At 40.2% G+C, this 26,987-nt stretch overlaps 2 protein-coding genes across 3 annotated transcripts in view; one reads left to right on the top strand and one right to left on the bottom strand.

Moving 5' to 3' along the window:
• Positions 1 to 209: 209 nt before the first annotated feature.
• On the bottom strand, positions 210 to 4,173 carry C17H4orf46 (chromosome 17 C4orf46 homolog). The gene is made up of 2 exons (XM_061384322.1): positions 3,723 to 4,173; positions 210 to 2,443 (listed from the first exon to the last, which is right to left on the bottom strand). The coding sequence occupies exons 1-2, from the start codon at positions 3,906 to 3,908 to the stop codon at positions 2,288 to 2,290; spliced, it is 342 nt and encodes a 113-aa protein (XP_061240306.1). The 5' UTR covers positions 3,909 to 4,173; the 3' UTR covers positions 210 to 2,287.
• Positions 4,174 to 4,536: 363 nt separating this feature from the next.
• Positions 4,537 to 26,987, top strand: part of ETFDH (electron transfer flavoprotein dehydrogenase) — a 44,727-nt gene continuing 22,276 nt past the window's right edge. The window contains exons 1-2 of one of the 2 annotated variants that reach the window (XM_061384319.1): positions 4,537 to 4,617; positions 26,322 to 26,462. In XM_061384319.1, coding sequence (XP_061240303.1) covers positions 4,584 to 4,617; positions 26,322 to 26,462 — 175 coding nt within the window. In that variant the 5' untranslated portion in view covers positions 4,537 to 4,583. Of the gene's footprint in view, positions 4,618 to 4,651; positions 4,907 to 26,321; positions 26,463 to 26,987 lie in introns of those variants that run through there. The other variant, XM_061384320.1, reaches the window with a different exon arrangement.

The raw sequence follows: 26,987 nt of genomic DNA, 5'->3' as shown, positions 1-26,987 counted from the left end.
TTGGAGGAACAGCTATACACATACAAAAATAAATAAAACAAAACCCAAGAACTAAACCACAAGCCAAAAGAAATTCAGGTGGACTAAACATCTAAACACTAAAAACACTAAAAACTTTTTTTAAACTTTTGGAAAGATGTACAGGAGAGTATCTCTATAACATCTGCTAGACAAGACTCAGAAAACACTATTATGAAAGACTGGTGAGATTACATTAAAATTAAAAATGTTTATTTAAGAAGACTCTATAATCAAATACAAGGATACACCATAGACTTCAAGACAGTTGAAACATACATAACAGAGCATTATGTAGTATCGAAAATATGTAATAGCTGTAAATCCATACGGAAAAGACAAAACATAACAGAAAAACGGGCAAAAGGTATTGCCTGCGAAATCATACCGCATTTCCTCAGTGTCCTGTACTTACAGGAGGCAGCGCTATTCAGTGTGGGGGACTATCTATAAGAAAGGAATATCAGAAGAAGACCACTGGGGCCCTCTGGAGGCTGGTTACTACACACACAAAATAGTATTTTTTTTATTTGACATACAGTCAATATTATTAGTTTCAAGATAGTACTTTGTAGTGTTTTGATAACACATATGTGTATTAAAAACATAAAAACACAAACTAGAATATTTAATCCCTCTAGGACAGAGGTTATCTCTGGGGAGAAAGGGATGGAATCAAAAGGTAATAAAATAAGTTTCAAATGCATCTAACACTTACATATTAATATGTTCATAGATCTAAAGAAAACATAACCAAATGCTAACATTTATTAAATCTGCATGGTGGAAATATACGGGTGTTCTTTAAGTGATTCACCTTTCCTCTTAAGTTTGAAATATTTCAACAAAGTTTTAAAATAATGAACCTGAAGAAATGAAAATAACATTTGCTTTGAACAAGCTTATTTTTATAGATTTTACAAATTGCAATTTTCATGACACATAAGAAAAATATTTTTCTAACATCAAAATAAGCATCTCTTTGGTATAGCAACACACCACAAGTGTTATCTTTAACATAAAAAATTAATCAAGAACTGTGACTTAATATGTTAAATAAAACTATCCTTTGCCCATCCATGTGTCCCCTTTCACAGGCCCATTGTGGGGCTTGGAAGTGTAGTTCTGTGCATACCTCCACAGCTACAAGAATTAAGATGCTGCATCAGATATGTCCAGAAGTCACACAACAGAGAATTAGTTGGCTTAATCATCGATACATATGACACAAACTCACCAAAAGAGAGAGAGCACGTGTGCACAACATATGATATGAGACGTAAAACAGAGCATTGTCATGAAGATCAAATAATATGAAAATAATTACATCATTTAAATTTGATGCATTTTTTTTAAAGTACTTGTTTAGAATTATTACATTCAGAATTTAAAATTATTACCTGCCAAGCTCCAAAAGTAATAATACAAAGCCATAATTTTGATAAGGCACTTTAAGGAGAACAATTAAACATACAAAACAGTGAATATAAGAAATATCCATAAAAGCAGTTAACCTCAGAAATAGAGGGGAAAAAAATATGTATTTTTTTCAAGATAGGCTTCAGTAAAAGTTTTTTTGAAAAGCATCACAGAGGGGCGAAAAATATTTATCATATATTTTTAAAAGTTGTTATCAAAGTTCAAATTCCTGTTTAAAAAAAAAAGATAACATTTTCCTTCAAGTCAGTGAGGTTCTGACTCAAATACTTTTTCAAGAAACAATTAACATCCTTATGCTAAAATTAAGAAGAAAAAGCAGCTTTTAATTATGCTGTCAACTCTTATTTAACAAACATCTAGTGACTGTTGTGTAACAGTGTTTTAGGTTGATGGAAATCTGTAAGCAACTAAGACACAATCATTGGTTCTAGGGAACTTAGCCCAGTGGAGCTAAATCTAACATTGGTAACATGAAAGTTTACCTTCTTTGGGCCATAAATAAAGCTCAATTTCAAATTCTGCTATTCTTGGCATCTTCTTGCAAACAGAAGAGCATAATGGCCCACCTAGTTTGCTACTGGTAACACTGTGGCATTATTATCTACTGATAACTTTCATAAAAGATTCTTTGAAAGTTCAGAGAACAGAAAGTGTTTAAAGATAAACAAATATGAATCAGCCTCAAAAATAACATCAGCATTCTGTTTACACAAAATGAAAAAAAACAAGAAAAATTTCATCTTCAGTATCCAGAACCGTGTGATTATCCAGTCTCCATGGTACATGTGCAAACACCATAGATGAGGAGGTATGCATTATTACAGTCAAATCAGTTGTCAGGCTTCAAGGAATCATAGCCTTCTTTCAAGAGGTCCCGCCATGTTTTAAGGAAACGTGCATTTTCTGTACATTTGAAAGCAAGCTCTTCCACTTGAGCTGATACTGCAGATGTGGCTTCCAGAAGTTTGGTTAATGAAAATGCTGCCTGAAAGTTAAAAAAAAAAAAAAAATCAAACAATGTAAGTTTATTTTTTAAATTCTCTCCCTATTTTATGAACCTGGCTGAAAATAGCTTAGAATCCAATGCCCAAGTTCTTTTCTTTAAAAAGTTAAAAATCTTCAAACTAAGACACGCCAGCTCTTTAGTGGAACCTAAAAAAAATTTCTACATTAAATAAGCTTTGAGGACATATGTCTACTAGAAAGATATACATTATGTATGAGACATGACCAGTCAGCATCTTTTTCGGGTGATAATACACTAGAGTCTCATTTAGCTCAACAAGACGACTTGTGCCCGTTGACACCAAGTACCAGAAGTATTTGAAGGACTTATGATACAGCTCTTACTGATGGGAGGAAGCGACTTGCTCCGCTATTTTTATCTGTTTAACACTGCAGACCATGAAATCGTATGAACCAAAGAACAGACATTCTGAGCTCACAATTAACACCAATAAAAACAACACCCATGCAGAAAACACGGCACTCTTGGTGGAAAACTCATTTCTTGATCAAATGCCTTCTTCACCCACCGTATAAAATAACACTGTTCCTGGGTAACAAACACATCAGCACTGCATTCTACACGCTCACTTGGAACAGCCTGGTTCAGCAAAGATGAAGCTGTGTCAGCATTTCAGCCATCTTTTTAAAACAACAAATACTTGCTGAGGAATGAGAGAATAACGGAGTTCACCCCGCGGTTTGCAATCTGCACAGGAGGATCTACCGGTTAAGACGACACCCTACAGACTTCATTCACTTGACCTTAAATCGAGAAACCCGACTGTGTGTATGATGGGTGGCTGGGTGGCTGTGAGTGTCCGCGCGCGTCTACAAACTGGAGACTCAACACGAGCAGTTCAGACCAGGAATCCCGGCCATCAGAGGGACGGGTCTTTGTACTGTTAGGGGAAGCAATCTGGACCACGGGGCGGGGACTAACCCATCCTAACTGGGTCCGCTCAGAAGGATAATCGCCTAGCCAGCAGGCTCTGGGCAGGCGGCCAGCTAAACAAGGCGAGGGGGAGGGAGACGGATCAAGTCCCAGCAGAGGAATCCCTGTCTGGCCCTCAGCCTCGCAGACTAGGCAGGGCGGTGGGTTTGTAAACTGCGCCGTTTCGGGTTACAGCGCGAGAGCGGAACCAGACCTCCAGGCACAAAGACCCGGCGCGGGCGCGGCGGGAGAGGGATGCCCTGGACTCCCAACGCGGCTCTTGAATACGTGCGGGACACGGCCCGGACCCGCCGGCCGCACTCACGTCTCCGATCTGCAGCTCCACCTCTTCCAGCGGGTCCACCAGTCGGCCGCTGCTCCTGCTCGGAACCGGCCAGCCCAAAACCCCCGGGGCGCTGGGGGAAGATGCTGAAGACGTGTCTGAAGACGAAGGAGAAGAAGGGGGCGGCGGCGGCGGCGGGGAAACCTGCAGCCCTTCAGGGTTCGCCATGGAGCGGGGCTGGCCGACTGGACCGGACTTGGGAGGCCGAACCAATACCAACCGTCTTTCAACTGCTCGCGCCCAAAGCCCAGCGGGCCCGCCTCCTCTCGGCTCTCCGCCGGGGACCGCGAAGCCGTGTCTCTTTCTCGGGACAGCCAATCAGATGCCAATGAGTTCGCCTGAGGCTGCTCTCCGCTCCAGGGAAAACCTCCCAACGGGCTCCCAGACTCCGGAGCAGAAGACCACAGCTCCCAAGGTGCCGTGCGCGCCGCTCCGCCTCACCGTCTTGGGACTCTGCGCGCAATTCACCCTGGGATTTGTGGTCCCCCTACCCCTCCCCAACCATTCGGGCGCCCTCAGCGCATGCCGGGTGAGACGCCGCTCAGCCTGCCGCCGCGGGCGGCGCTGGGACTTTGAGTCCCTTCCCTTACCCCTTCGGTCCGTGACCCGGAAGCGCTGCGGGCGTCGCGTCGCATCGCGTCGCGTCGCGTCACTCGTGGCGCCCGCGCACAACAAGACAGGCGGGAGCGTGGTGAAGCTGGAGCGTTCCGGGGAGCAGACAGGTGGTGACTGCTTGCGTCTCGGCGGGCGATGGCGCCCCCAGTGGCTTAGAGGTCCCGCGCCCATACGAGTCAAGCCCAACCTCCTCCCCCGGCGTCTGCCAGCGTCCTGTCTGCTGTGAACATGCAGGTGCTGCTGGCCAGATTGGCCTGCCCGGGTGAGCGGGGTCGGCGGGCGCGGGTTGACAGGGCAAGGTCGCGGGCCAGTCCGGGCTCGCCTCGCTAGGGAAGAACTCGGGCAAGGGCGCGCGATCAGCGCCAGGTGGATCCTGGTTTCCTCCCCGGGCTTGTCCCTATTGAAAAAGTTGACAACTAGGGCAGAGGTCACGGGCGGAGGAAACTTGTCAACGCGGCTCCCGAGCGGAATCTTCCCCGAACCCTGGTGCTGACCCTCTTCCCAAAGCCCAGATGTTGTCCTAGACTTGGAACAGCCTTGTTGGAAAATGGGTAAATTAGCTATTACACAGGTTTTCTCCTTGGTCCTCTCCTGATTTGGGTCTTGCAGCCGTCCTACTCCTTTCTTAAGAATGTGAACTCTGTTCTGTCACACTGACTTTTGTATGGTACCCAAGTCATCAGGTTATCTCTCTGGAGCCCGGAATTTTTCTGTGTTATCTAAAATTTACTCTACGGCATATCGTGTTATGGTTGCCCCTAGAACCGTCATGATGACTTGGTAATACCTCATTACCTCCCCTTTCACCTTAAAAAAAGGTAGAATGATGTCGTTGGACGGTTTTTGTTTGTTTTACTTAAAAACAGTTAAAAAAAATTTACTCCAAGATATCTCTCAAAACTGACTTAATGTTTTCTGTAGTTTATTTAAATTAAATTTTGGTTCTAGAATAAAGAAGTGTACATATTGCAAATTCACGGATATTATGTAAATTTCACAAAAGTAGAATTTTGTCAAATTTGTCTACCATGTATTAAATAATTGGAATTTAAAGTTTCTGTTACTGGTGCATGTTTTACGACACCTAATGTGTAAATACTGTTGACTGAAAAAAAATGCACACCCTAAAAGGTTGAGGATTATGTTTTACTCAGCAGGCACAGGGAGCGCTTAGCCCAGGAGACAGCCTCTTAAGAGGGACAGCTCTGAAGAGGTAAGGTAGAAGCCAGAATATATAGGAGTTTTTGCAAAAACAAACAAGTGAAACACACAAAATAGGTAGTTGGAACATCAAAAGATTACTGCTAATTAAAAAATATATATCTCAAGTTAATGAATTTAGTGCTTTTCTGAATTAAATTTAATAATGAGGGACAGATCTGAAGAGGTAAGATAGAAGCCAGGATATATAGGAGTTTTTGCAAAAACAAACAAGTGAAACACACAAAATAGGTAATTGGAACATCAAAAGATTACTGCTAATTAAAAAATATATATCTCAAGTTAATGAATTTAGAGCTTTTCTGTGTATGGGAAGATTTAAAAGTTTGGGCTCATTGAAATCATTCCTTTGATATGCATCTCCACTATCTAGGCCCAGTGTCCTGCTTTTCTCCATCCTGAATCCCTTCAGAGTACATAGTCAGGGACGGCTGCAGTAGCTGAGAGCTACTGATACAGCAGGTGATATTCTTTGTCCACAGTGCCTCCTCTAAGTCATAAATTTGACCAACGTTTGGGAGTCATTTCATGACCAGTTTTTGTCCCTTGGTCTAGGAAGGTTCATTCCTAGATCAGGCGAAGATTCTGTTGATAGGCCACCCAATGTGTTATTTTTGGATCAGGCCCTGTTGATAATCTAAAATTCTCTGGAGTGCCAGTCTCACTAGTTTATTATGATCCAGGAGATGTTTTCCCTTGTCGTTTATTCCCATATCTGAATTGCACTGTTACAATTATTCTGTGTAGAGTTAATCTGTATGTAAATTGTCTTAAGACATTAATTTTGTTGGAGGCCTGGTTAAACATTGGATGATGCCAAAGGAAATCTAAGGAAATAGAAAGGATATAAGTAATTCAGCTAATAACATTAATAAGGTCATAGTGCAACAGAGAGAGGGACGAGTCATAAGTAATTTGAATCCAACAAGAGAGCAAATGAAAACAATGATCAGTATAACTAGTTGTGGTCTGGTTGAAATAAGCCATCCAGTCCAGAGGAGAACCAGCTGAACAAGCCAAATTTTGGAGGGATCACATAGAGAGAAAGATAATGTTTCATCTTCATTTACAAAGGTATACTTTATCAACTTGTTGTAGGTAAGTGTAAGAGGAAAGGTTTTTCAGTTCAGTGATATGATCTGAAAATTATCAGGAATTTGTATTTGCCAAAAAGTCATTTTTATAAATCTTGAAGATCTTCATTTTACAAAAGTATCAGAGTGAAGCAATGATTGTCTATAAATGACAAAATACTTAAAATGACATGGTTAAAGATCTGATTACAATGCAGTTGACAAGAAACTTGGATATTTCTGTGACAGCATTTTAAGATAATAACTAGAATTATGATTAATAGCATTATATTGATAACAGGGCATACCAGATTTGTGGGAGTTCTTTATTTACTTTAGAATATCTGTATTAATGACATCTAACCTTAGATGGCTTCACCACCGCTTATGTGGCAATGTTTCCCATGTACATTAACATAAATAAACCTAATTAGTTTAATATCTCTCTGCGATATCAGGGTTCCTTTGAAGTATCCCAGAGTTAGTTGAAGGTCAAAAGGACTTTAGTTAGAATTTGCTATTTGGGACATTTGTCAAAAATATCAAAAAGGTTTCAAAACACTGGTCAAGTAGGATCATAGGTCATTGTGAAACAACACTTATTCACTTAACCAAAGTGACAAAATATTTCAAAAGCAAAAACAGATCATTTAGAGGCACAGAAACTCAATCTGTTATCAAAAGCAGGGAAAATTTTGTTCTCTTAACAGAGAGAGGAACCAAGACCAGTCCTACTCCAGCCTACTTTTAATTACAAAATCCATTTACATTATTAAATTTAATCTAATCCTAGCCTGACCATTTTCAAAACTCCTTTTTCAGGGCTCTTTTTCTATAGACCTTCCACAACTTTCTCTATTCTTATTAGTTTGTTCCTTAAGTTTTTTAATCCAGAAATAACTGGCTCTAGGACAAAATCACCCTTACAGTTCCAACAGGTTCATTTCTATTCTTCAATCTTCTTTTGCCGAAAACATATATCCTACTTTGCTTATACACTGAACTACTTCCCTTGATAGTTTTAGTGGCTTTGATTACATGTTATAATGTTAACCCTTAAAAACCTTAATCTTTAGCAGAAACCTAAAAGGAACAAGTGATTATGAACTGTTTGTGAAACCAGCATTTCCCATTTGGGATATTCTATAACTTCTAGAAACATATATCTTCTCATAACATAATTTCTTTATTCTATGTGATATAAGATATGTCCAATAAAGCCAAAGATCTTTGGTTTCCCTCTTGTGAGGAAACAAAAGTAGGTCAATTCAGACCTGTTTAGCAATTAATGTTCCAGTATTTTATCTTATTTGAAATGACCTGGATATTCAAGGAATTACCATCATTTAACTTATCAAAATTCAAATTACCAAAAATCTGAAGAAACTATTTTAAGATAAACATACCCAAAACAAAAGAATTCATAAAGAGTTCACCAGAAAACTTTTATCTCATTTACCTTTATTGGTTAACTTAAAGTCATATCAAATTAATTTTTTTTTCACATTGACAAACTCTATAACAGAAATGACATGAACTTACTGACCTTCAGTAAACTTAGGTACAATAAAAGTAAGACATGTCTGTATTGACTAAACCAATGAGCTTAATATAACTTTAATATCAGATGTTAATTTAATATTGAATATTTTCTAGACCATGTGAACCCCAAATTCCCTCCAACAAGTTGCTTTTATATTTAGAAATATTTAGTTTGTAAACACTTACTTTAAGTCAATTAAATAGACCTCTTTTTTTTTTTTTTTTTTGTTATTAGTGCCACAAGTCATCTTTGGCACCTTTAATATCACTTTTCTTTTTTTTTTAATTTATTTTTTTTTAATTTTATTTTATTTTTAAACTTTACATAATTATATTAGTTTTGCCAAATATCGAAATGAATCCGCCACAGACCTCTTTTATAAGTTTAATTTTGTTCATATTTTCCAGAGTCAGAGATATCTCATATGTGATGTACACCCAGACACATAAACAGACAAAACTAGAGATCGCATAGATTCACTCTAAAAACTTAGTTATGAATCAGGTATTGCCATATAAACTCACAAGTTTATAAGTAACAGTTGGAATAAGATAAATTTGTTTGGTCTGATTAATACTTCACTATTTGTGGAAAGGTCTTCAGATTTATATTTGTCCTTGATAAACGCTTAAGGAAGCTAAGAATTAGATTTTGGGTGAGGGAACCTTTCCAACAGTTTGAGTTTTAAAAGGTCTTTTTCCCAGTTTCCCCCCTCCAGTTCAGGTTTTATTTGATTGAGCTAATTAGGCTCAGTCTCAGTTTTTTGGGAGCTGTATTTACATTTCTGATCTGTAGAGACTTGCAAGATACAGTAGCTCCTGATATTAAAAGATTGATTTGTCCATCTATACTTACTATGATTTGCTTTTGTATCAGAGATTTCTAGCTAAACTGAAAATCAAAAAAGAGTCCTGGGTTTTAGAACTTTAGGATTTAATTTGTCATGCCTTCAAAAACTTGTATAATGCATTGACAAAGCCCCTCTTTCTGAGTACATAGGTAAGATCCAGAGCAAAATGTCTATTATTATTTTTTTAGCCTCTGAATATTAGTTCCCAGTTTTTACTTTATATTGTCTTGGCTCAGGTAACCCTATTGGTTTCCTTTCACATGTTTAAATAATATTTCCTGAGGGCCAGATTCATATACCCTGTCTTAGAATACCAAGAAGAGGAAGCCCAGTGAAACATGTCTATCCCACAGTATAATTCAGCAAAAGAGATGTAAAACATCTTATATAAAGCCTATTTAAACCATACCAATTTTTATAAACTTTCATCTCAATTCTGTCAACTTTTGGCTGACAGTTAGAAACCAGTCAATAGGCTTTGGTCTTAAAAGGAATCATAGAAGCTTTCCTTTCTTTTATTCTCCAACCATTTTGACTATTTTGTATAAAAGGTTCTCAGATCCCTAGTGAGGGATTGAGCCAAGGGACACAAGCCCTCTTGTCAGTCTTGTAACTGGTCTAAATGTTGCCCCAGCTAACTGGCAAACTACCACACAATTGCACTCATCTCACATGCTAGTAAAGTAATGCTCAAAATTCTTCAAGCCAGGCTTCAGCAATATGTGAACCATGAACTTCCAGATGTTCAAGCTGGTTTTAGAAAAGGCAGAGGAACCAGAGATCAAATTGCCAACATCTGCTGGATCATGGAAAAAGCAAAAGAGTTCCAGAAAAACATCTATTTCTGCTTTATTGACTATGCCAAAGCCTTTGACTGTGTGGATCACAAGAAACTGTGGAAAATTCTGAAAGAGATGGGAATACCAGACCACCATATCTGCCTCTTGAGAAACCTGTATTTAGGTCAGGAAGCAACAGTTAGAACTGGACATGGAACAACAGACTGGTTCCAAATAGGAAAAGGAATACGTCAAGGCTGTATATTGTCACCTTGCTTATTTAACTTATATGCAGAGTACATCATGAGAAATGCTGAACTGGAAGAAACACAAGCTGGAATCAAGATTGCCGGGAGAAATATCAATAACCTCAGATATGCTGATGACACCACCCTTATGGCAGAAAGTGAAGAGGAACTAAAAAGCCTCTTGATGAAAGTGAAAGACGAGAGTGAAGACGTTGACTTAAAGCTCAACATTCAGAAAACGAAGATCATGGCATCCGGTCCCATCACTTCATGGGAAGTAGATAGGGAAACAGTGGAAACAGTGTCAGACTTTATTTTTGGGGGCTCCAAAATCACTGCAGATGGTGACTGCAGCCATGAAATTAAAAGATGCTTACTCCTTGGAAGGAAAGTTATGACCAACCTAGATAGCATATTCAAAAGCACAGACATTACTTTGCCAACAAAGGTCCATCTAGTCAAGGCTGTGGTTTTTCCTGTGGTCATGTATGGATGTGAGAGTTGGACTGTGAAGAAGGCTGAGCACCGAAGAATTGATGCTTTTGAGCTGTGGTGTTGGAGAAGACTCTTGAGAGTCCCTTGGACTGCAAGGAGATCCAACCAGTCCGTTCTGAAGGAGATCAACCCTGGGATTTCTTTGGAAGGAATGATGCTAAAGCTGAAACTCCAGTACTTTGGCCACCTCATGGGAAGAGTTGACTCACTGGAAAAGACTCTGATGCTGGGAGGGATTGGGAGCAGGAGTTGCTCAGTCGTGTCCGACTCTTTGTGACCCCATGAACGCAGCACACCAGGCCTCCCTGTCTATCACCAACTCCCGGAGTTCACCCAGACTCATGTCCATCGAGTCGATGATGCCATCCAGCCATCTAATCCTCTGTCGTCCCCTTCTCCTCCTGCCCCCAATCCCTCCCAGCATCACAGTCTTTTCCAGTGAGTCAACTCTTCTCATGAGGTGGCCAAAGTAATGGAGTTTCAACTTTAGCATCATTCCTTCCAAAGAACACCCAGGACTGAGCTCCTTTAGAATGGACTGGTTGGATCTCCTTGCAGTCCAAGGGACCCTCAAGAGTCTTCTCCAACACCACAGTTCAAAAGCATCAATTCTTCGGCGCTCGGCCTTCTTCACAGTCCAACTCTCACATCCATGCATGACAACAGGAAAAACCATAGCCTTGACTAGACGGACCTTAGTTGGCAAAGTAATGTGTCTGCTTTTGAATATGCTATCTAGGTTGGTCATAACTTTCCTTCCAAGGAGTAAGCATCTTTTAATTTCATGGCTGCAGTCACCATCTGCAGTGATTTTGGAGCCCCCAAAAATAAAGTCTGACACTGTTTCTCCATCTATTTCCCATGAAGTGATGGGACCAGATGCCATGATCTTCGTTTTCTGAATGTTGAGCTTTAAGCCAACTTCGTACTCTCCTCCTTCACTTTCATCAAGAGGCTTTTTAGTTCCTCTTCACTTTCTGCCATAAGGGTGGTGTCATCAGCATATCTGAGGTTATTGATATTTTTCCCGGCAATCTTGATTCCAGCTTGTGCTTCTTCTAGCCCAGTGTTTCTCATGATGTACTCTGCATATAAGTTAAATAAGCAGAGTGACAATATACAGCCTTGACGTACTCCTTTTCCTATTTGGAACCAGTCTGTTGTTCCATGTCCAGTTCTAACTGTTGCTTCCTGACCTGCATACAGATTTCTCAAGAGGCAGGTCAGGTGGTCTGGTATTCCCATCTCTTTCAGAATTTTCCACAGTTTCTTGTGATCCACACAGTCAAAGGCTTTGGCATAGTCAATAAAGCAGAAGTAGATGTTTTTCTGGAACTCTTTTGCTTTTTCCATGATCCAGTGGATGTTGGCAATTTGATCTCTGGTTCCTCTGCCTTTTCTAAAACCAGCTTGAACATCTGGAAGTTCACGGTTCACGTATTGCTGAAGCCTGGCTTGAAGAATTTTGAGCATTACTTTACTAGCGTGTGAGATGAGTGCAATTGTGCGGTAGTTTAAGCATTCTTTGGCATTGCCTTTCTTTGGGATTGGAATGAAAACTGACCTTTTCCAGTCCTGTGGCCACTGCTGAGTTTTCCCAATTTGCTGGCATATTGAGTGCAGCACTTTCACAGCATCATGTTTCAGGATTTGAAATAACTCAGTTGGAATTCCATCACCTCCACTAGCTTTGTTTGTAGTGATTCTTTCTAAGGCCCACTTGACTTCACATTCCAGGATGTCTGGCTCTAGGTGAGTGATCATACCATCGTGATTATCTGGGTTGTGAAGATCTTTTTTGTACAGTTCTTCTGTGTAGCTAAGTATATTTTTTCCCCAGCCTTTTAAGGGTATATATTTTTTAAACTGGGTAAATAAAGCAGACTTGTTTGGGGCTCATTAATATTGGGAACCAACAGGGTGTCCCTTTGGCTCATCCATCTTTTCTTAGTGTTGTATAAAATCCTTTTGCTTTAATCCCATTAACATCTGTCTTATTTATCCCATTTATCAATAACCATCTCTAGATTTCTTTATTTTGGGGAACAAGTACCTTAAAAATTTTCACCTTTTTGGGAAGAAGTCTGTAGACTTCCCCTTCAGTTTTTTTTTTTTTTAACTTTCATCTTAACATTAATTATTCTAATGCTTTTATTAGCATCTATAAGACCCATTGAGGGGGAAGCAGAGACCAAAAATAAGTCTTCCCAAACTTTTGTTCTTTGTTTGTTTTAAAGGAGTTCTTAGGTTAATCATTATATGTGTTTTCCCACCCTCTAATTTGCTTTTTTCATGGGTATCAATAAAACAGTGCTTGTTATGAGAGCTCTCTAAAAATTTACCAATTTAAAAGTTTTTCCAATTAAAAGATCATCATCTGGCCCTTAATGAGCTATATGTTAAAAGTGACTCAAACATAAAAGATGCAAGAGGCTTCCCCACAAGAGTGTGAAGAATGCCACCTAAACAAGATCCAGAAGCTTTACTCCCCAAAATAGTCTAAGAAAATGAAGGCTAACACAATAAAGATTAAGATTGCAAAGTCCCTGAGAGTTGGCCCAGTGGACAACAGACTGTGCAGAATCTCAGTCTGTTCTATTGGCTGACAGATGTACAACATATGTGTACCTTCTGGAAGGCAGAGACCAACTTTCAGGACACACACACATACACCCCCATACAACACCAAAGATCAAGTAGGCATTTAGGCAAGTAGGCAAAGACACAGAAAGAGAAATGCAAGTTCCTCCTAGAGGACTTTTATTTCTTTAAGGGAATTCTGAAAAGATGTTTTATCAAGCTGGCTTTCTCTGACTTAACTCTGTACACAATGAAACAACCCCATCTTAGTCATTTTCAAGGCGTGATTTCCTATAATTCCCAATTAAGTAAATACTTGGAAGTATAAGTTTTGTATGTAGATAAACCTAGCTGGAATGTTAATTGGAGGCAAAGATATTAGGCCAGCCTCTCACTTAATCACCCAGTCCACTCAGTGTCTTTCAGCCAGGGAGCTTTCAACTCAACATCTGTCAACTGGGGAGCTAGGTACCTATTATACTTCTCCAGATAAAACTCAGAATCATCAACCAATAATCTGGAGCTCCTAGAACCAGGAAAGAGTCACCTGGATTCATCTTGACTCTCCAAGGAGGTGGGTGAGCAGAAGAGGCCACTACTGGTACCAAGGCTCTCATTCCTCATAGAGTTCAGGTGAAGGAGAGAAGTCAGCTCTAGGTCCTTTTGTGGTCACCAACTAATCGGGTCAACTAGTGAGGGCTGTGGGGTGAAGGGCAAAACCTAAAAGTTGAGAGTTATGTTTTATTCAACAGACATGAGTGCATGCTCAGTTGCTAAGTCATGTCTGACTCTTTGCAACCCCATGGGCTGTGGCCCACCAGGCTCCTCTGTCCATGGGGTTTCCCAGGCAAGAATACTTGAGTGGGTTGCCATTTCCTTCTCCAGGGTATCTTCCTGACTCAGGAATTGAACCCACGTCTCCTGCATTTGCAGTCAGATTCTTTACCACTGAACCACGAGGGAAGCCTGATATGATCAACAGAAATGCTGAGGACTTAAACCCAGGAGACAGCCTCTGAGATAGCTCTGAAGGACTGTTTCAGAGAGTTAGGGGAATAGCCAGGATATACAGGAGTTTAGGGCTGGGGGAGTGAAAACAGAAAAAACAGGTAGCTGGAACATCAAAAGGTTACTAATTAGAGAAAACTAGACATCTCAAATTAATGAATTTAGCACTTTTCTCTGTATGGGAAGATGCGAGAGTCTGGGCTCATTGCAGTTATTCCTTTGACAAGCATCTTTACTATCTAGGGCCAGCACCTTGCTTTTCTCCATTCTGAATCCCCTCAGGGTTGTACTGTTGGAGGCAGCTGCTATGGCCGATCGCTTGATGGCCACAACATCTTTTGTTTACTGAGATTAGCAGGTGACATTTTTTGTCCACAATATGCTTTATGTTTTTCAAAATTTCAGAGTAATCAGATGCAATCTGCCCTCCTCTTAATTTAATTGAAATCATTCTTGGGTCAGGTGCTATCCAGATCCCACCAGAATTACTGTTTCTATTTTCATTGGGTCTCTAAATCATTGCTGGAGATGGAAAGGGCAACCCACTCCAGTATTCTTGCCTAGAGAATCCTGTGATCAGAGGAGCCTGGTGGGCTGCTGTCCATGGGGTTGCACGGAGTCGGACACAACTGAAGTGACTTAGCGTGCATGCATGCATTGGAGAAGGAAATGGCAACCCACTCCAGTATTCTTGCCTGGAGAATCCCATGGACAGAGGAGCCTGGTGGGCTGCCATCTATGGGGTCACAGAGAGTCAGACACTACTGAAGCGATTTAGCAGTAGCAGCAGCAGCTAAATCATTGCTGTTTTCATGGCCTGGTGTTAGGACTACAGACATCAAAGAAATGGACACAGAATTCCCATCAGTGTGATTTTGTATCGTGATATTATGAGTTCTCTGAACTTTTTGACCTCACTTCTCTACCAAAATTTAGCCAAGGTGTCTAAATGTTTAAATCTCTAAAGTTAAGTGTCAGATTTGTATTCAAAAAAGGAGTAAAGGTTATGACTTTCTTTAACCCCCTGAAGGAAATTAAACTACCCAGTTCCAGATATTTTTAAGAAAATTATTAGCTATATAAGCAATGGAATTACAATTTTGTCTGGGACCAAACCATCAGATTTCAAAAGCAAATGATAACTTCTGTATGCTCAATTACAATGCATCAAAAAAATGTATTTTTATAATAAATAAGTATTCTTTTAAATGATGATAATACTCTATTTGAATTCTGGAACTGAGCTCTCCTATAATATCTTTATTTGCCTTTTTTTTTTTTTTTAAGATTTAGTAAAGGTGAAGGGATACGTAGATTTTAAAAAGTTATTCCCAATATTACAGTTTTTAGTATGCTGTTTGCAAGTAGAGAAAATTAATATCTTGACTTTTTTTTTAATAAAAGAGTGACTCTCAGAAAACAGATTTCTAGTGTTTAAGAGGCTTTAGGGTTCAGTGCTTCAAACCCCTTCCCCTCCTGCGTTCATCATAATCTAATTGATTGTCTGATGCTAGGTTTTACTTTTTTAAAAATTCATTTTATTGGAAAGCATGAAGCATAAAAATAAATCAGTTATGCAGTTGAGGTCTTAAGAATATAAATAATTAGCCTTTGCCAGGCCAACATCTCCTTTTAATCAGAAAAGAAGGAATGCGAGAGGAAGAAGGGAAGGAGGAAGGAAACAGCTAGTTTCAGGTCCTATAACTTCAGAGACAAGGTCAAATCCAGTTGTAGCCTCAGAGTTTGACTGGTGTTGGAAGGATAGAGACTGGGTTGACTGGGGTCATCTGAATTTCTCTCTCTCTGTTGTAAATGAGGATTGAGGCTGTGCCACAGGTCTCATAAAGTTATAAAGAGTACCATGTGGTAATAAAATTGAAAATTCATAACTGTTCTATATGCCCATGAAAATATAAATTTTATTATATACTCCAAATCCAAAATGCAAAAACCTTTGTTGAGATTTACTGTTTTTGTTCCATGTTTAGAAACTCATTCACATGCAGACAGATGCTTCACTATAAGAGACAAAAACTGAGAAAGGCCTCATCATTATCATTATAATCCAGGAATTAGTTTTAGGAAAATAAAGCAGAGATTTGCAAATTGCTGGATGACATTTAAAATTGTAATTAGGAAGGTACCTATCGGGTTAACAAATGTGTATTAGTCACTTGTAATTAGGAGGGTACCTGTCAGGTTAACAGATGTGTATTAGTCACTTGCTTTGTGTGAGACGTACTGGGTCCTGCGCAATAGTATTTTCTAGGCAAAGGTTGACAATAAACTTCAGAGCTGATGAAGTGGGGAGAGTTCATAACTTGCTGAATTCAAACACAGTCTAGACAAACTCCAGAGTCTGTTCACTTCAGTTCAGTTCAGTCGCTCAGTTGTGTCGGACTCTTTGTGACCCCCTGAATCGCAGCACGCCAGGCCTCCCTGTCCATCACCAACTCCCGGAGTTCACCCAGACTCAGGTCCATCGAGTCAGTGATGCCATCCAGCCATCTCATCCTCTGTCGTCCCCTTCTCCTCCTGCCCCCAATCCCTCCCAGCATCACAGTCTCTTCCAATGAGTCAACTCTTCACATGAGGTGGCCAAAGTACTGGAGTTTCAGCTGTAGCATCATTCCTTCCAAAGAAATCCCAGGGCTGATCTCCTTCAGAATGGACTGGTTGGATCTCCTTGCAGTCCAAGGACTCTCAAGAGTCTTCTCCAACACCACAGTTGAAAAGCATCAATTCTTCGGTGCTCAGCCTTCTTCACAGTCCAACTCTCACATCCATACATGACCACAGGAAAAACCAGAGCCTTGACTAGACGGACCTTTGTTGGCAAAGTAATGTCTCTGCTTTTGAATATGCTATCTAGGTTGGTCATAACTTTCCTTCCAAGGAGTAAGCGTCTTTTAATTTCATGGCTGCAGTCACCATCTGCAGTGATTTTGGAGCCCCCCAAAATAAAGTCTGACACTGTTTCCACTGTTTCCCCATCTATTTCCCATGAAGTGATGGGACCAGATGCCATGATCTTCGTTCTCTGAATGTTGAGCTTTTTTTTTTTTTTTTTTTTTTGAGAGTAGTAGTATTCCTGAACCTGAGGCTTAGAGAATTCACACTTTGCGTAAATGACTGATTTCATATATCATGATGCATTTTGTCTTTGTTCTTCCCTGTGAAACAGAGTTTGTATCTTTAGTCAGTCGTTTTGGTATTTATTCTGAGACCCAGGGTTTACTTAATCTGGTGATTTGCCTTCAGTCTCCTAAACGTAATTTTCCACTGTCCAGATGATTCTGATGCACACTAAAGTTGAGAATCACTGCATGAGATCATTTTGTATTTTCCCATTTCCAGTATATGTAGCCTTAGTAAGTCTCTTCTATTGACAGATACTACCTTGATTCTAAATTGATTCTTGTTTATTTAAGAATGTCTTGAAACCATATGTAGCATTTGAGTATGGGTATATAAGGCAAAAATATACATTTTAGTTACCTTGAGTTTGGAATAGTGTTATTTTTGTATAATTGAAATAAATGCTTCTATCATAGAAAAAAAAAAATGAATGTTGAGCTTTAAGCCAACTTTTCACTCTCCTCTTTCACTTTCATCAAGAGACTTTTTAGTTCCTCTTCACTTTCTGCCATAAAGGTGGTATCATCTGCATATCTGAGGTTATTGATATTTCTCCCGGCAATCTTGATTCCAGCTTGTGCTTCTTACAGCCCAGCGTTTCTCATGATGTACTCTGCATAGAAGTTAGATAAGCAGGGTAACAATATACAGCCTTGACGTACTCCTTTTCCTATTTGGAACAAATCTGTTGTTCCAGGTCCAGTTCTAACTGTTGCTTCCTGACCTGCATACAGATTTCTCAAGAGGCAGGTCAGGTGGTCTGGTATTCCCATCTCTTTCAGAATTTCCCACAGTTTATTGTGATCCACACAGTCAAAGGCTTTGGCATAGTCAGTAAAGCAGAAATGGATGTTTTTCTGGAACTCTCTTAGCCGCTGCCTTATTCTGTGTTGTCTTTTTTGTTTCTTCAGTTAATAAATGTTATTTCTTTTAGCAGCTTTAGATTAAAAACAAAAAATCAAGCAGAAAGTACACAGCATTTCCTTCTAACTTTCTCCCATTCCCTGCTAACATCTTGCATTGGTGTGGTACATGGGTCACACTTGGGGAGCCAGTATTGATACATTAAAGTTCAGAATTTATATCAGGTTCACTCTGTGTCCTACATTCTGTGGGTTTTGACAAATGTGTAATAACACATATCCTCCATTAATAACATTATCATACAGAATAGCCTTGCTGCCCCACAGATCCCCTTTTTCCACATATTGATCCTTTCCTCCCTCTTTCTGAACACCTGACCTGATCTTTTACTGTCCTTTTTCCAGAATTCATAGAGTTGGAATCATAAAGGGTGTAGCATTTTCAGTATGCATTTTCGTTTCCTCCAGTGTTTTCATTTCTTTTTAGCACTGATTAACATTCCATTGTATGGGTACAGTCTGTTTATCCACTCACCTATTAAAGGACATCTCCCAAGTTTTGATAGTTATGATAGTTTCGATAGTTATGTTGTATACATTCAGGTGAATCTTTTAAATTCTGTATATTTTATTGTGATAAGAACACAACATGACATACACACTTTGGACAAAATTTTAAATGTATGTTATTGACTAGGTACAGTGTTGTACAGTAGATCTCTAGAGTTTGTTCATCTTGTTTGTGGATTTTTGTATGGATGTTAATTTTCAACTCATTTTGGTGAATGCCAGATGCAATAGGAATTGCTGGATCCTATGTTAAGAGCATGTTTAGCTTCAGAAGCAAGTATCAGAGATGCAGAGGAGTGTAGGAAGAGTTGATGGAGCACTTTCTTTGCTCAGCCCCTGCAACGGGCACTAGGTTTTCAGGATAAATCAGACCCTCTCTGCCTTTGAGGAACCCACGAGCTGAGAGGAGACAGATAAGACAATCCTGTACGATGTGTTACAAGAGCAAGGAGGGGGTTAGAACTATCAAGAAAAGTTTTCAAAATTTCCAAAGGAAGTTTAACCAGTATAGAAAACTGAGGGAAAATTCCCGGCAAAGAGGGGATTTCCTCACAGTTCAGTGGTTAAAGCTCTGCGTTTCCACTGCAGGGGGCACAGGTTCCATCTCTGGTCTGGGATCTAGGATCCCGAATGCCTTGCTGCCCAGCCAAAAAAAAAAAAATTTTTTTTTTAATATTCCAGACAAAGAAAATAACAAGTTGTCCACTTAAGAACGGTTAAGATAATAAATCCTATTTTATGTATATTTGACCATAATAATAATTTTTAAGAAAAACAGCAAAATACGAAGCAAAGGGCCCAGTGATGTGAAAAAAATGCAATATTTGGGAATGTGTTTAATAGATTAATGCTGGGAAATAGTTTCAAAAGATAAACTGGGTTCAGATAGTAAGAGATCCTATATGCTCTTCTAAAGAATATATAATTTATCTTTTTTTTTTTTTCAGAGTATCAAATGATTTAATATAAAACTTAAGCCACTTATTCACCCTCTAAAAAACACAAACAGGAGAATAAACACACCCAAGACTTCCTAGGCCTTGCAGGATAGGAAGAAGCCCTGGACAGAGAGTCTGCAAATGTTTTTCCCTACATCCAACTCTGCATTTCCTCATCCATTGGAGGGTCCCATGTTTTGACCCCTTTTGCAGTGGAAAGGAAGCAGAAGCTACAAGAGTTATGTAGAGGGTGGCAACAATCTTAGAGCTATCTGGTGCTAATAGCTTGTACACTCTGATTTGCAACTTTGAGAAACAGTATCAAATAAGCATTGTCAAATACCTACTCCTGGCCAACCTTTACTGTCATTCTTTTAAACTGCATCTTTGAGACTCACTGTGTTAATTCATGGTAGCTTTTGCTTACACAGTCTCTTAAGTAAGAAGGTCACTTTCAGGACAACCCCCAAGATGATGTGGTGTTTCTTAATATAGCTGTAGTGTCTGCTGGGTGTCATCCCCTAGGACAGGCTGGCCAGATGGCAGCACCATGCGGGGGCCCACACAGTCACTTTCCTACAGCCCTGCTTGCTCCCTCTCCTGTCTGAACACCCCACAGTCAGCATTGAACTCTGAAGTCAGTGAGGACCTTGGCTTGTCTTCATTCTGAAGTTGAATGAAGTAATTGAATCCAGTTCTTCACCATTAATTCAAAGGAGCTTCCAAAATGTGTCAGGCATGTTCTAGAGAAGCCTTCTGGAGTGAAGCTGGAGGGTCTTGGCTTCCAGGCTCAGGGGGATTGGTGGGGGGCGGCGGGCAGCGCTGGAACAACTTCTTTTTTCTGGGCCGCCAGGAATTCATGAATTGCTCATTCTGTTTGTGGCCAGAAGATATGGGTTAGTTTGGGATCTACCACCTCAGAAAGAATTCTGTCCACTCCAGCTTCCAACATCCCTGACTGAACCACACTCTGCCTCAGACCATTTTACAGCTGGTTTTTGTTCATAGAAGGATTCCATTCCTGCTTATCCAGATGTGTTGACAACAAAATTATCCACTTTCTGCCTCTGGTTTTGGTAAGCTGGCTTGATGTCCATCTGGGCCAGGCAGTCCTGGCAGAAGCTGTCAAACAGGTCCTGGTTCTTGAACTGCTCCAAGATGAGCGTGATGAGTGCGAGGTCCCGCAGAGGCACTGAGGCCGGGCTGATGGGGCCACCGCTCCCGACAGCGCCCATCGTGGCTCCCGTGGAGGCCTGGCCTGCACTGCCACTGCCCATCACATGGGTGTCCCCACTGTCTGCCATGGCTGCACCTCGGACCCTCAAAGGAGACCGAATATGGCTTCCTCTCAGGGACAGAGGGCCTGAGTCGTCTAGAGGAGGCAGAGGTGGAGGAAGGGCTAGGAGGGGGCTGCAGCATGGCCTCATTTTTTCTTTTTTTTCAGATTTTTGTATTTGGCTATGTAGGGTCTTAGTTCAGAGAAGGCAATGGCACCCCACTCCAGTACTCTTGCCTGGAAAATCCCATGGGCGGAGGAGCCTGGTAGGCTGCAGTCCATGGGGTCGCGAAGAGTCGGACACAACTGAGCGACTTCACTTTCACTTTTCACTGTCATGCATTGGAGAAGGAAATGGTAACCCACTCCAGTGTTCTTGCCTGGAGAATCCCAGGGACAGGGAAACCTGGTGGGCTGCCGTCTGTGGGGTCGCACAGTCAGACACGACTGAAGGGACTTAGCAGCAGCAGCAGGGTCTTAGTTACTGCAGGCAAGATCTTGGTTGTGGTGCATGGACTCTCTAGTTGTGGCACATGGGCTCAGTTGTGGCATGCAGGCCCTCTAGTTGTTTTGTATGGACTCCAGTAGTTGTGGCACATGGGCTCAGGATGTGTGGCATGGGCTTAGTTGTTCTGCGGCATGTGGGATCTTAGTTCCCAAACCAGGAATCGAACCCACATCCCTGTATTGCAAGGCAGATTCTTAACCCCCTGGACCACCAGGGAAGTCCTGCATTCATTTATTCTTGAAACATTTTGAGAAGGGGCATTTTCACTTTCCCTTTTATTCAGCATTGTGTTATTTTAATACTTACATTTACTTAATAAAAGAGTTTAAAGGAGCGGTGGGGGGGGGGGGGGGTAGTATTTTTAGCTTTGTAAGAAACTGCCAAACGGTCTTCCGCAGTGTCTATATGGTTTTGCGTTCCCAGAAGTAATGAATGAGTTCTGCTGCTCCACCTCCTCAGTGGTGCTCTCCATGTTCTGGGTTTTGGCCACTCTAATAGGTGTTTTAGTTTGCAGTTGTTTTAATTTGCAAGTCCCTAATGAAACGGGGTGTTTAGCATCTTTTCCTATACTTATTTTCCTTCTGAACAACTGTTTTGGCCAGGTGTCTGTCCAGATCTTTTTGCCTGTTTTTAAATTGAGCTGTTTACTTTCTTGTTGAATTATTGATAAATGAGTTTTTCATGTATATTGTATGTCAGCCCTTTATTGGCTATGTTTTCTGCAGATATTTCCTCCCAGCCTATGGCTTAGCTTTTCTTTCCCTCTTGTTGGCCTTTTAATGCTTCTTATTTATGACTCTAGCCTGCCTTTTCACAGAGAATTACAATAAAACAGGACTAACCTGTTTCATAATAGCATGAGTCAGTCATAAGTAAGTACTCCAATACAAAGGAATATAAAAAGGACTGATACTCAATCAACAAATTTTTATACCTATATATAGGCTAGCACTGAGATTTAGCACACACAAAATAAATAGGAGTATGCTATCTACTGGAGAATACAAATAAGACACTATTTATGTCAATTTTTGTTCATATAGATGTTTAAAATTTTAGTTAAATGATTTTGTTTTTTGAGATTTTTTTTTAACTATAGTTAGAAAAACTTTTCCAAATCCAAGTTTCTTCCTAAAAATTATAAATGTTTTTCCCATAATCCCATAATGTCTTTCCCATAATAACAGTTTTATTGAGATGTAACTTATATACCATATCATTACATCATCTGAAGTATACCATTCAGTGGTTTTTAGTATGTCCACAAAGTTCTGCAACCATCACACAGTGATAGAACATTTTCATCATCCCAGGAAGAAATCTCATACCCGTTAGAAATCAATCCCAACTCTCCAGCCCTAGGTAACTAATTTATTTTCTATTTCTATCAATTAGTCTATCCTGGATATTCTGTATACATAGAATCATGTAATATGTGGTCTTGTAAAAATACAGCTTTATTTGAGTGCCCTGAGTCTTCGTGGTGGCGTGCAGGATCCTTAGCTGCGGCCTGTGAACGCTTTCACTGTGGAATGTGAACTCTTAGTTGCAGCATTGTGGGATCTAGTTTCCTGACCAGGAATTGAATCTGGACCCCCTGCAAGGGGAGCACGGAGTCTTAGCCAGTGGACCACCAGGGAAGTCCCTAATGTGGTCTTTTTGTGGCTGGCTTCTGGTCACTTTAACTTAATGTTTGCAAGGCCTGTGCACGTTCACTTCTTCCTATTGCTGAATAGTATGTCAGTATCACTTGTTATTTGTCCATTCGCTAATGAACATTTGGTCATTTCCACTTTGGAGCTGCTGTGAATAATGTACCTATGAACATTCATGCAGAAATTTTTGTATGGACATGTTTTCTTTGATCTTGAGTTTATGCTTAAGAGTGAATTACGTGGAAACTATGCTTAACATTCTGAGGAAATGACGGACTGTTTTCCAGAGTGGCTGCACCATTTACATTCTCACCAGCAGTGTAGGGGAGGGTTCCAGTTTCTCCACATCCTCACCCACACTTGTTGTTGTCTATCTTATTGATTATAACCATCCAGTGGATATCAAGTGGTATCTTATTGTGGTTTTGATTTGTATTTCTCTGATGGTTAAAGATATTGAGCATCTTTTCATGTGCATATTGGGTATTTGTTTATCTCCTTTGGAGAACCATCTGTTCAGGTTCTTTGTGTGTTTTTAATCATGTTATTTGTCTTTTTATTACTAGAAATGAGTTCTTTGTATATGTTAGATACAAGCCCCTTATCAGAGATATGATTTGCACATATTTTCTCCCCTCCCATGAGTTATCTTTTCTCTTTCTTGATGGTATCTTTTGAAAACAAAAGATTTTAATTTCGGTGAAGTACAGTTTATCTGTTTTCTCTTTTGTTGCTTGTGCTTTGGTGCCATAGCTAAGAAACTATTGCCTGATCCAAGGTCACAAGCGTTTACACTCTTTCAAAATCTTTTCTGATAGCATGAGGAATTCTCGATATTATATCCTTCATCCAGCTTAACTTTGTATCCATAAAATAATCATCAAATGTAAAGAAATTAACACTGACACAACAGTATTAACTAAACTGTGGCCTTTATCCAGATTCTTTTTCTGTTCAGGACCCAGGCCTGGTCCCCACCTTGCTCTAGTTGTCACACCCTCTCCTGTCCCGTCTACTTGAGTATGGTGCTTCCTCTCTCTTTTCTTGCGTCTCATGACCTTGACACCTTCAGTGTGCACTGGGCAGGCATTTTGTTGGATGTCCCTTGATCTGAGTTTGGTGATTTCTCACAATTAGATCAAGGCTGTAGACTTGGGGGAGGTGTGCCACAGAGGTGAGGAGCTTTTCTCAACACATCACATCATGTGATACTAATGTATCTTACTGTAGTTATGGTAAACTTGATCACTTGGTCAGAGTGTCTGTCCTGGCTCTCCACTGTAAAGTTAGTATTTTTCCTTGCCACACTCTACTCACTGGAAGCTGATCCTGAAGTTCAGCCCACACTCAAAAGCAGAGACTCAAATAATTTGTAGATTTATCACTGTAATCCTTTATACTTTCACTTTTTTCTATTAAAATCATTGATCAAATGAAATTCATTTTGATATTAAGAAAGAGCTAACTTTCTGCCAGTATCTGACCATTTAATGAAGAACTATCTCTTCTTCCTGATTTGAAAAAGCATCTTTATCATATACCAAATCCTTATATGTATTCTACCTTTTTATGAACTCTTTATTCTGTTCCTTTGATGATTTTATTCCTTCTCCCATGACAGACTCCCATAGCTCCATATGTAAGTTTTGATAGCATTCAGGGCTATTCCCAAGGAAGGATTCTGTCTTTTTATTTTTGTTATTATTAAGGGATCACTGTGGAGAGAAGTACTAGAGAAGGGGGTAAGAAATTGAAGATCCAGGAGTAAAGGAGGGTATTAATATTTAAAGTAGGAATATCTCTAAGAAGATGGGAAGGAAAAGCATCATCATCCAGGTGGAAGGATTCATCTACGTGAAGAGAAAAGACCTGTCTTTACTGTAATCTGAGGGAATGAACAAGGGCCCAACACAGCAGATGACTTGACAGTTCCCACCTCACTGGTTCTCTCTTTCTGTGAGGCCTGCTGTGCTCGGTTTCAGGTAAGGCATGGAGGAGAGAGAGGTGCAGGTTTAAGGACAATGGAAGTTTAATGAACGTTCTTGCAGATAAATCTTGGCACACTTGTGTTTATTTCCATAAAATTCTGATTTGCTAACTCAAAGAATATATATACATTAACTCAGTTGGAAGGTGGGTCTCCTTAATTTAAAATGAAGCCGACCCTGAAGTGCAGTTTGCCCGCGTGGTCCCAGTGTAACCATTAATACCTCCCTTGGTGCTGACCACGAAAGGCTTCCCTGGTGGCTCAGCTGGTAAAGAATCTGCCCACAGTGCAGGAGACCTGGCTTCGATTCTGGGTTGGGAAGATCCCCTGGAGAAGGGAAAGGCTACCCACTCCAGTATTCTGGCCTGGAGAATTCCATGGACTGTACAGTCCATGGGGTCACAAAGAGTCGGACATGACTGAGTGACTTTCACTTTCACTGTAGTGCTCTCCAAGTATCTGGTTTAGGTGGTAAATTATACGGTCATCCTATTTATAGGTGAAGCTTGACATAAGGTAAATTGAATAGATTAGCTTATTAAAAAGCTTTTAAAATGTTCTAGTTTGTGAACATTGCTTTATGAGGAAAAGCCGACTGGATTGTCTACCTTGGAAAGATGACAGTCCGCTTCAGTTCTCTCCCAGCTAAGGGCTCTGCAGTGTAGCTTTAACTGTTCATTGACTGAATGTCTGCAATGTTGATGTGGCCAGAAGATAAACAGGTTTCCAAAGAGAGGGCATCACGTGGACTCACACAGTTACCTTAGTAGGGGGGAAGGTTTCCTGGCAATCCAGTGGTGAAGACTCAGCACTTTCACTGCCGTGGCCCTGGGTTCAATCCCTGGTCAGGGAGCTAAGACCTTATAAGCTGTGTGGCAAGACTTAAAAAAAAAAAAAAGATGGTACCTTAGTGATCACCTGGTAGCCCTTTACTTTTTTGAATAAGGAAACAAACCTGTAACAGTTGAGTGATTCTTTAAGGTTTTAGGGCTAATTAACAGAAAAGTCCAGGATTCTTGCGTGAGAAATCCCATGGACAGAGGAGCCTGACAGGTTACAGTCTGTGGGGTCGCAAAAGAGTTGGACATGACTTAGTGACTAAACAACAACAAACAGAAAACAGATCAGATCCCCAGTCCTAGATTTTGTGTGTGTGTTTGCTGTAAAATTTTTTTCAAACTACTCCTGAGAAAAACTATTTGAAAAAATAATACTGTTCTTAATTTTTGTGCAGTATACCGGTGCTTTCATGCCATAAAAATTAAGAAAAATTACCTACCTCTGTGTGCTACACGGTGGTCTTCAACTTCTGTTGTACCTCGAATCACTACCCACTATACTGTCTATCCCCGGGATCAGGACAAGCGATGGGAAGGTAAGTCATCATTTTTGTGAAACTGTTGAGATCTTTCTAGAAACATTGAATCATTTTGTGGAGGTAAATATTGATATTATATTTTTCATGATAGCATAAAATCACCTAAGATTTTATAACTTTATCAAATCTGTTACCTGTTAATATTTAGATAAGCAAATATTTGCAAACTTACACTAATAGATCTCAGTAATAAAAGTTGACTTATGGAAGCTGAAGTAAGATAATGCCCTCAAACAGAACCCAAGAGAACATTCTGCTGAAACAATAATATACTTAGTATAGCTCTCGCAGGAAGCAGAGGGGCAATTTATATAAATAATGCTGTAACTCACAGGCTTAAAGAATGAACTTATGTTTGGGGGGCTGTGACAGGGAGGGGAGAATGGGGGGACAGATAGTTAGGGAGTTTGGGATGGCCACGTACACACTGCTATATTTAAAATGGATGACCAACAAGAACCTACTGTATAGCTCAGAGAACTCTGCTCAATGCCTTGTGGCAGCCTGTATGGGAGGGGAGTT

This window comes from Bos javanicus, chromosome 17 (genome assembly GCF_032452875.1).
Source record: "Bos javanicus breed banteng chromosome 17, ARS-OSU_banteng_1.0, whole genome shotgun sequence".
Classification (NCBI taxonomy): Eukaryota; Metazoa; Chordata; class Mammalia; order Artiodactyla; family Bovidae; genus Bos; species Bos javanicus.
Note: the sequence above shows the minus strand (reverse complement) of the source record. Positions and strands in the feature narration are given on the sequence as shown.

Excerpts from the sequence above, each read along its gene's own strand:
- C17H4orf46 (XM_061384322.1), bottom strand. The coding sequence starts at position 3,908 with ATGGCGAACCCTGAAGGGCTGCAGGTTTCCCCGCCGCCGCCGCCGCCC. Across the intron at positions 2,444-3,722 it reads TGGAGCTGCAGATCGGAGAC|GCAGCATTTTCATTAACCAA; the intron begins GTGAGTGCGGCC and ends TTTAACTTTCAG.